Below are 10597 nucleotides of genomic sequence, written 5' to 3'. Positions count from 1 at the left end.
CCCTGCTTGTTTTTTTTGTGATTCACCCATCATATTGTATCCAGAAACAAAGTCAAAGTTATTAATATAGCGCTTTTATACAGTGCTGCATTGTTTGAAAGCAACTTCACATGAATTCAAAGAAAACCTGTAAATGATTAAAGGGGACATATCGTGAAAATCTGACTTTTTCTATGTTTAAGTGCTATGTCCCCAGTGCATCTATCAACCTAGAAAATGTGAAAAAGATCAACCCAGTAACTTAGATTTGGTTAACCATTCTTTGCAAGCATGTGAAAAAATAGCTAATTCAAAATTTCGCCTATTTTGTGTCGTAGGTAGCGAGTCTAATTATAATAAAACCGCCCCTTAATCTACACTATCCAACCACGGCACTGCCATTTAGTGCAGATAGAAAAAGTAAAGATTTTTAATTTCAGCAAACCACCAATTATGGTGATCAGTGTTTGCATTTCATCAGCTCGTTTGCATTTAAATGACACACCCAAAAACGGCATATTTTGCTCACACCTACAAAGTGGCAATTTTAACGTGTTCTAATAAATCATCTATATGGTATTTAGAGCTAAAACTTCTTATACACACTCTGGGGACATTAAAGACTTATTTTACATCTTTAAAAAGTCTCATAATATGACCCCTTTAAATAGTATATCGAATATGTAGTATTACAAATTTTATTGTCCTTAAAGAATATAATAATTAAATAATAATAAAGTAGTATATGCTTTATCTTTGACTATCCAACTTTTCAGATAGGTAAAGTAGTAAATAACAGGCATCATATTAAACTACACATTCCTTTCCATTTTACATGGGAAAGGCCCTTAGAAGAGGAAAAAATATACAAAAGCAGGAGGTTTTTACATTACATAAAGAATTTGCTATTAATTCCATCAATAACAGTGCAAAAAGAATAGAGAAATTAAAGGCAACATCAAGAGCACCACACACCTTCAAAATTGAAACAGCGATGTCTTAAAGATTGTAGTCGAACAACTACAAGAAAAGCCTAACAGAATTTACAAAACCCTAAACTAATGTCAGCAATCTCCCAGTAAGCAAGACAACAGCTAGAAACCAAAACCTTGTTAGAAACCAGACTTGGCCAGCAGGGTCAGTTCTCCTATGACAGACTACAGCTGCATCCTGTAACGTTGGTTGGAAAGGAAGCTTATAATAGCGATTATTTAATTTACATTGTTTAAAAACTCTCAGGTCTGATATTGTGGTAGGTTCAAGCAACTAAAAAGACAAACATTGTTATAGGGGCTTTATTTGTCCAATCAGTATCACTTTTCTTATGTAAATGAGGATGTCATATAACTCTCAGATTAAATATGGTGTACCACAAGGATCAGTTCTAGGACCCATTCTTTTCTCGCTATACATGCTTCCCTTTAGGAGCTCTAATAGCTGCAAAGGGGGGGACAAACTTCATATTAAAGTCTAATGTGAATGCAATGTCATTAAAATCCCTTATGGTTGTAATGGTCAGGCATCTCAATACTTTTGTCTATAAAGTTTACTTTTCATATCCATCCCGTTAGAATCATATCATCTAAGCTATTAAAAGCTGCCCTAAAGTCTAATTGAGATTGTGTCGCAATTGGATGCTAATAAAAGGTCATTTGTAACTCTAACCAGTCCTATCTCTGTGCTGTTGTAGGGCTTAAATATTGATAAAAATTATCAATACTCTTTTTCTGCAAAATGTACACATTTGGCAATACTTTTTTCCCAATATTTAAAATATAAAAGGGAGGGATATTTGAAATTAGCTATCTGTGTGTACGTGCATGTGTGTTTCCTGTTAGTTTTATTCATGTGTTTTAAATTATTCATTTTTATTATAATCTACGACCCAATTGTTGTCTTTCCAGATGATTATTGGCAGTGAAATGAACCGATATCTCGTGAACACTGCATAGGGATCATGTCAGGCTGACCTCATCAGTTGTACTGCATATAAGCCCCACCCACAGGCCTTGATTGACTTGCATTTGGGTATTTGTTGGATTATTTGAATTTGAGCAGTCATTGTAAGAATTTATTCTTTCAATTTAGTTAAGAAAAACATCCATACCTATTGCCAACTCGAAAAATGTTGTCATTTTATTGTAAGAATGAATTGCATATACAGTATAATGCATTTAAGTTAAAAATATAGAAGTAATATACAACATTCACAAAGTGTTTGCAGGGTACAGAAAGTCTGGTTCCTGTGCTCTTTGGGAAAGTAAGTAACGGCAGTTGTGCAACTTCATTTATTTATTATAAAATCAAAAACAAAAGAATGATATTGATTGTAAGATACATACACACGCATACACACAACACATGGGCTTCAGTCGCTTTCTGGAATCAGTATTATTAATCATTTCTTTGTGTGTCAATTCTAGTAAAACTTATAAAAATACAAATATAACACACTGTTGGGTTTCAGTAAGTAAAGAACCGTAATCTTTACTAATGTAAAATATTTGACAAATTACAGTTGACTTTAGGAATGTGTTATAGTTTACAGGATCAAAATAGCACATTTATGTAAGAACTGGCAGTATGTACAATTTTATACAATTTAAGTTCATATCAGGCTCAAAACACGTGAATGTTTATCGTAAGAGCGCTTGTCGTATGAAACTGACTCCACATCACATTAGAGATCTAGCTTTGCAAAAGTCCAGCTTCAGCTCACTTCAAACTATAAAGTTTTTGACAAATTTCAGTGATCAGTCTCAAAAAAGAAAAGATTTGAATTTAGTGTAAACTAATGGACGTCTGTCAGTATAAATACAATAATAATAGTGCTTTGAAACGGCAAATCCACCTTTGGTAAACCTGAAATGCTTTCGGACAAAAAGCAAATGATTTTCAGCAACAGAAAGATGAAATCCTCTCTGTCTGATCTCAATGAAGAACGCAGATATTATGATTATAAAACATACGTAGGTCCTGTACAGAATGAAATGAATGGAATGATTTGCTTGTGTTGGAAGTTAATGCAGTGGTTTACGCCTCCACCTCTTCATTTCTCTGGGTCAGAATACGTCATTGGGGTTTTTTTGGGAGGGGGGCATTTTGTCTTTATTTAACAGACAGTGTATATGAGAGGACAGGAAAGTACAGTACAGGGTGGAGAGAGGGGTATGGGATCGGCAAAGGACCTCGAGCCACCGGCTCCGACACAACTATTCGACCTTTATAGACGGTAATAATAATGTTTATGAGAATTAATGACAAATGTTAATCTAGTGCTGATTTAATGCTGAAGTTTGTTTATTTGTTGTCCACATTCTCTGCAGGTGAAGGGCTGCTGTCTCTGGTGGGCAGTAGATCATAATGACACGGGATACGGCTGTTCTTTGGTAGGTCATAGGGATCTTGACAAAACGGTCCGTTGTAGTTGTTGTTCGAGATGTTACTGATGGTCGGCTCTGGAAAGCAAAGAATATGTTAAGTGTTAAAAATATGAAGCAGTGGAAAAGTCACGAGTCCTACTAAAGGTGCACCACGATTCAAATGTCTGGAGGCAGAGGTGTCATGCCCATTCAAACTGAGGGGGCACTGTGTTTTGCATGCAACCTCAAAATCAAAGAAGCGTCCATTAATCTGTTATTTGTCTTTTAATCTGTTTAATATGCACAATATTATCAATTCTGTGCTGCATCCTTGTCACTTTTCAGAGTTTTTGCCATTTTAATAGTGTTTTGATCATGTTACATACTGAGTGCGCTCACAAGCTCTTTGCTGTTGCTGCTGCATTTGGTTATCTAAGGAATTAAAACATGTAAGAAACGCTCACTACATTTTCAAATCCCATTTCTAGATTCATCTCAATGCCAAAGTTCGCCAGAGTTCACGGGGGCGCAGAATCACAAATGCTCACATATGAGGTAAAATTTAATGCAATAATCCGTTCGTCTAATAATTTTATCTAAAAAAAAAATTTTAATCATAATGAACATTAAACTTAATCACGTGGCTATAACTTATGTCATTTTCATTGTTTATATTCTTTATGGATTTAAAATTACATTAATTTTATAGAATAATGCAGTTGTTTTCAAATTAAACAAGTAATTTATTAAAACTTAAATAAATAAACCATGCCTTTTCAGATGTAAATATGATTCCAATATGTAATTATTCAGATTGAATATTATTTAATATGAAAGTTAGTCAACACTTTTTTTTTGGAGGTTTTTGCATGAAGGCATTGTTAGAAATGTAAGTGCCATGGAAAAGACTGAAAGCTCTGTCTATAATATTTTGTTTGATGTCTGTGTATGCACAAATTTCTGTGAGCTGTGCACACTGTGCCCCCTTAAAAAATTGGTGCATGACGCCCCTGTCTGGAAGTCTGTCATGTTGGATGGGTGTAAAGACATGAACGCATCACATCACCTCATCGTATGACGGGATCTGAATCATATTTTTTAGTATCACAATCGTGATGTTTGATTTTAGATGAGTAAAACTTCATAAATGCCTTACTATGGTAACATCAAAATAAAGACATAAATGAGGTAATAATTGTTCTTACTTAGAGTCCATCATTCACATTTAGCTTTACTTAACAAAACAAACACAAAGCCAGTTATAAGGGCATTAGAGAAAGAAGTTTACCACTTACCAAGAATGTTCAGGAATTTGGCAAGCCGTTTTGACTTTTATTCGTTGAGTTCTTGATTTCAACAATTCAATTTTCACTACTAAAAATGTTCATTCTTCATATCAGAAATTACATTTCTACTAGTAACAATTGCTATTTTTGATATCAATATTTGAATTTTCACTAGGAAAAACTGTAATTCTTGATATCAACAATTGTATTTTTACTAGCTAAATGTCACCATAGGTCATCATTCAAATTAAATTTTTGATATCAAGAATGACATTTAATCAATATCGCTTGAGTAGGAGTGTGATATAGCTCTATATCATCATGGCCTAGTGCCGGAGGCAATCACAGCCGTGATGATATAGAGCTATATCACACGACTCCGAGAGCGATATTGTTTTTATACAACAGTTCGACGGCACACGTTTGAAAAAAGAAAACTAGAAAACAACAACGAAGTTATTTTAAAAGCCTCTTTGTTTGAGAACTACTTCTTCCGCCACGGATTTGAGGGCGGCCAGAATGACAGGTAAAACTTTCGGCTGCTTTGAAGCTCATATTAACTCAATGGACGGAAAAGCCGTTTCTTTATATTAGAGTTTCTTGGTCACAAAGTGTAGTTTTAAGATTAGTTCAGTCGAGAATGTATCTGTATTATATTTAAATCTGCAGTCGATTAGTAAAGATAGCGCCTGTTTGAACGTTTGCTTAGTGAGATTTGGTACGTATGAGAACCAAAGCATGACTGGACATCAGTGTTCACTCGCCCCGCTGACCACCGCCCTCTCTGGGCTAAATCTCTGACAGGGATTCCCCGGCTCTCATGTTGGCCTGATGGTCAAAAATTAGATCAAATCAGCAGTATTTGGTGTCATGATGAAAATATTACTTGTTTTCTTATTCATATTTAGTGTCTTTTGTGTTGTTATTGTTTTGGCGCGAGGTAAAAGTTAATAAAACTATACTTATATAATGTTACTATTGGTTTACCATTTACTCTTATTATTAGGCTTTGTTCTTGACATTACTATATAAAACAGTTTTTTTATAAGTGTCAGAGATATGTTTTTGCATGCTGCTTATAAATATATCAGTGGCGATATCTCATAACATGTTTTAATAGTCACGTCACATTAAAATAAATGATCAATGTCCACATTTAAAAGCTGCGGTGCTTACCTGCAGTTCCACGGTGTTTTCGCGTTCTGATAAGAGATAATAGCTCCAGAAAAAATATTGTTTACATTCTTCTTTCCAAGTGTTAATCGTCCACACGATGTGACAAGACATTACTCCCATTAAGTTTAACGTAACATCCAAGAGCGCTGATCTTTGATGGAATAGTCGCTTCCAATTGGGATTCACAGACTGATTTACGAGCTAGTGAAATGAGACACACGGAGAGTGTTTAAAAACAGCGTGTCTGTGTTTGTCCGTGTGTGCCTGCAGTTTTTCCATTCAGAGATGAGCCTGTTTAGGACCTCCATTCACTAGGTGGCGGAATGATACGAAAGGTGAAGCGGTTACTGTGCCGTTTCAGTACAATATCGCATAGCTCTTAGCCAATCAGATTCGAGAACCAGAAAGAACTGTTGTATAATTATGAATAAAAACCCTTTATTCTTGATATCAATAATTGGATTGTCACTAGTGACAATTTTAATTTCTGATATCATGAATGGGATTGTTACTAGTAAGAAAGCATTTTATTGATATTAGAAATACAATTTCAGATAACAGAAATTAACATTGTCACTAGTGACAAACAAATTATTGATATCATGAATTAACATTTTAACTAGTAACAATTGAATTGTTGATATCAAAAAATAACATTGTTACTAGTGGAAATGTAATTCTTGATATCAACAATTGAATCTGAATGGCAGCCAATGGTGACATTTAACTAGTGAAAATACAATTACAGATATCAAGAATTATCATTGTTACTAGTAGAAATGTTATTTCTGATATCAAGAATTCAATTTTTACCTAGTGAAAATTGAATTGTTGATATCAAGAACTCAACGAATAAAAGTCAAAATGGCTTGTCATACAGGAATAACCAGACAATTTTTTTTCTCCTTTGATCACTCCCATTGTAGAGTATGCAGAGATGCAAATGTTTGTTTAAAGAGAAAGATATGAGTGAGTGATAAATAGTAGAGATGAAGACACTCTGAATCTATCCGACTCTTACCAACTTCATAGACGTTTTTGTAGGCAGGACCGGAGGCGTGTATCTCTGTGTACGGTGAGTCTCTATGAGCCGGAGACTTCATCTCCATATATCCACACTCGGCGCTCTTGGTCATCAGCAGCGCAGGAGGATCTTTGATGGTCGCGTATGGATTCTCTGAACTGCTGAGAGAGCAGGAACTGCTGTGATAGGGTGCATCCTTCACCAGATCTACAAACACAACACAGGTTTTATGCCATCAATTTAAATCCCAGCACAGTATAACAAATTCTAGCCTCGCAAAATGATCTCATACCTCGCAGTGATTTCCCCATGTAACGTCTGTCAACACCATAAGCTCCTAACGTGAGAAACAAAGATGTGTCATCAGTGTTTACATGATCACAGCTGCCAATGAAAGATCCTGCGTCTCTCTGTTTGTGTGTGAATGTCAGGAGATGAGTGAAATAACAAAACACTCACATCTACTGTTGTACAATGCTTGTATGTTTTCAATGTACTTTTGCGGTCTTATATCAATACATGAAACAGACACAGGGATGCTGAACATGTGAATAATGTGTGCTGTGTATTCACCAAGCTCATTGAAGGATCCACCCTGTTTCCAGTCGGCTGGCAGAGTTCCCGTGTGATCCGGAAGTTTCCTCTGCTCAGGATTCTTCATGTTCACAAACAGCTGGTTGGTATTCTGCTATTAAAGGAGATCATATAAAAAGTGTGTGTGAGAGAGACACACAGAGAGAGAGAGAGCATTTAAAAACCGTTCTGCTAATCTCATACCCAACACATTTTTTATGCTCACACAGCGTTCCTAATATGTGGTTTGATCTGAGCTATTGTGATAAAATACATCTGTTAGTGTGCAGATACCACCTGTGGTTACTTTTTTACACTAATGTGTTTTAATCGTTGAATTAATACTTGCTGCTGATTCGGGGGACTGTACAATTTTAATTTTACTAGACCTTTCGGCTGTTTTTGGCACGGTAGATCATAATATGAACATTCTGTTGGTATTAAGGGTAATGCACTTGGATGATTTAGATCTTACTTGACTGTTGGAACATTTTCAGTTTGTTTTGGAGACTTTGTCTCCTCAAGAGCTTCTTTTAAATTTGGGGTCCCCCAGGGCTCCATTTTGGGGCCCATTCTATTCTCTCTCTATAGACCCTTTTACAGCTCACGTGATCAAATAGCCTGCGCGTGCATTTAGGCAACAGAAGTGGTGTTATTCCCCATTGGTTCTAATGTGTTAGCAACTCAGAAAGTTTATTCAAACGGTTTTCCAGCATCAATGTCTGGTTGTTGCTTTGGTTGCTAATATACGTATATATGTATCTTCTGCCAACTTTATTTTTGGCCATCTGCTAACGTCTTTTATCCACTCCACTATAGTACATGGATCTGGCGTTGCTTCACTGCTGATTCTTGCCATACTTCCGTTTGCCTAAATGTGCGCGCATACGCTGTCACGTCATCATTGTGTACAAACAGTAAAAGGGTCTATATGCTCCCTTTGGGACATATTCTCAGAAAATATGGTATTTCATTTCATTGTGATGCAGATGACATGCATATCTATCTGCCTTTGAAAGAATTCAAGTTCTTTAGTACCTTTATTCCAATGTCTAGAGGAAATTAAGACCTGGATGGCAATGAACTTCCTTCATTTTATTGAAGAGGAAACAGAAGTAATGCTGTTCCCGCTAGGGAGTGCCGACAGTGAGCCAATAGACTTAGACCTTTGTGATTTAAAATTATTTGTGAAGTCCTTTTGCTTCCCTTCATTGGCTACCGGTCCATTATAGGATCCAATTAAAAAATGTAATACTTGTTTTTAAATCTCTAAGTGGTCTAGTGCCAAGCTATCTTGCTGAATTCACCAAACTGTATGCTTCTCGTAGAACTCTTAGATCTGCTGATCACTTATGTCTTGTTATTCTATGGACAAAGTTGTAGAGTAGGGGTGACCGAGCCTTTGCGGTGGCAGCCCCAAAGCTCTGGAATAGCCTGTCCCTGTACATTAGACAGGCGCAAACTATTGGTGCTCTTAAATGTGATCGTAAAATGTTTAAATGTGATCTTACATTTTTTTTATAGTATAGCTTTTAACACTATGTGAGAGCTGCTTTCTTTAAGTGTGTTTTGTGTTTTAGAGCCGTCTATGAGTTGTTGGCAGTGGCGGAGTGGCCATCGGAGAGTCGGGACATTTCCCGGTGGGCCGGTAGTGTTTTGAGGCTGCAAGGGTCGGTCTGATAATAGTTATACATTGCGAGTTATAGCAAACCCATCTGGCGGCTTGATGTGCGGCCGCTTCCCGCTGGTCAAACTGTGCAGCCTCTTTGCTCAACATAAAAGTGCTCAACCTGTTCGACAGGTCCAACCATGTTTAGGATTTTTAAAAATATAGTGAGATCATTGAACGACTCTCCCCAAATGGCATAGCCTGTCGGCCTTTGATGTAAAAAGCTGCGCCGCCGAATGCCTGTTTATTGGAGTACATATGCGGTCAGATTGATACATCAAGCAGATAGACTATTTGATAGTAAGTGTTGATTAAGGATGTTTAAAATCTCTAGCTTGGTGGTCAGTACATGAATGGATCAAATTAGCACATTTGCAAATGTTTGTCTCCATATGGCTATATATCATAAATAAAAATAAGAAGGGTAACTTTGCAGTATCACATTATATATTTCCTACTATGTGATTTTCATATTATAAACGACAGTATTCAACTGCAATATGGCAATATATATCCTCACAACATTATTATTTCTCAAAAGGATTAACTGTATTCTTACAGTTATTCAAAGATGCACACATTATTCCGCATATGATTTGAACAGTCGAGCGTATATAACGGCAATGAACGTCTTATATGGCAATAAATATAATAATATAACAGCATAATGAAATGAATAAAAAGACAAGGAAGTAGGATTGGCATGTAAATTGTATTATTATTACCGGAAAAACAGCAAAATAACTGAAATAAACTCTGAGGTAAATGCGCCAAACACGTTTAAATAAATGAGCAATAGCAGTGGAAAAAAACATTATTATCTCTCAAAACTTTATATGACAAAAATAATATTTAAAGGAAAAATTCTTACAGTTTTTCAAAGATGTAAAGAAAGTATTCCATATTACTCCCATTTATGAGCACGTTCATCTCTGGTCTCGCTCTGTTATGTAATAGCTGATTGACAGGTGCACATCTCCGTCTTTCAAACAGGTATCATTATGTAGTTACTCATTTAGGAAAATTAGCCATGATTTAATGATTTTATTATTATTATGAAAATGTTTTTTTGCAGATTGATTACGATTTGTATTACCGTAGTTTTACTACAAATACAAGACCTTTTTTTTTAACACGGAGGGCCGGTGGTATACGAAATTTCCCAGTAGATTTTTTGGCCCCACTCCGCCCCTGGTTGTTGGTTACTGTAATTTATGATTTTTGTATTTAGTTGATATGTAAAGCACTTTGATAAAACACATGGTGTGTTTTTTTTAAAGTGCTTTATAAATAAACTCTGACTTTAAACATTTGGGGCTTTGTGTAAATAAACTGCTAAAATGGGATGAATAAGCAAAAACAAGGCTGATTTGGTGTCTGGAGGTGAAAATATTCAATAAAAAATTATTATAACAGTTTACATTTATTGTAATAAATAAAAATAATGTATATATTTTATACATAAAATTCTCACAAAAAATTAGGGTTGTGTTACACTTTTAGTGGTTTTACCAACAACGCTCACTAG

At 35.6% G+C, this 10597-nt stretch overlaps 1 protein-coding gene across 5 annotated transcripts in view; it reads right to left on the bottom strand.

Annotated features, from left to right (window-relative positions):
• Nucleotides 1-2085: 2085 nt before the first annotated feature.
• The window catches only part of megf10 (multiple EGF-like-domains 10), a 68477-nt gene continuing 59965 nt past the window's right edge, over nucleotides 2086-10597 (bottom strand). For 3 of the 5 annotated variants that reach the window (XM_073873764.1, XM_073873766.1, XM_073873768.1), the window contains 4 exons: nucleotides 7401-7515; nucleotides 7120-7164; nucleotides 6825-7034; nucleotides 2086-3437 (listed from right to left, as the gene is read on the bottom strand). In XM_073873764.1, the coding sequence (XP_073729865.1) occupies nucleotides 3280-3437; nucleotides 6825-7034; nucleotides 7120-7164; nucleotides 7401-7515 (528 nt within the window). In that variant the 3' untranslated portion in view covers nucleotides 2086-3279. The remainder of the gene's footprint in view (nucleotides 3438-6824; nucleotides 7035-7119; nucleotides 7165-7400; nucleotides 7516-10597) is intronic. The other 2 variants (XM_073873765.1, XM_073873767.1) reach the window with 1 other exon arrangement.

The sequence above is a fragment of the Misgurnus anguillicaudatus genome, chromosome 12 (assembly GCF_027580225.2).
Source record: "Misgurnus anguillicaudatus chromosome 12, ASM2758022v2, whole genome shotgun sequence".
Lineage (NCBI taxonomy): Eukaryota > Metazoa > Chordata > Actinopteri > Cypriniformes > Cobitidae > Misgurnus > Misgurnus anguillicaudatus.
This window is presented reverse-complemented; position numbering and strand designations above follow the sequence as displayed.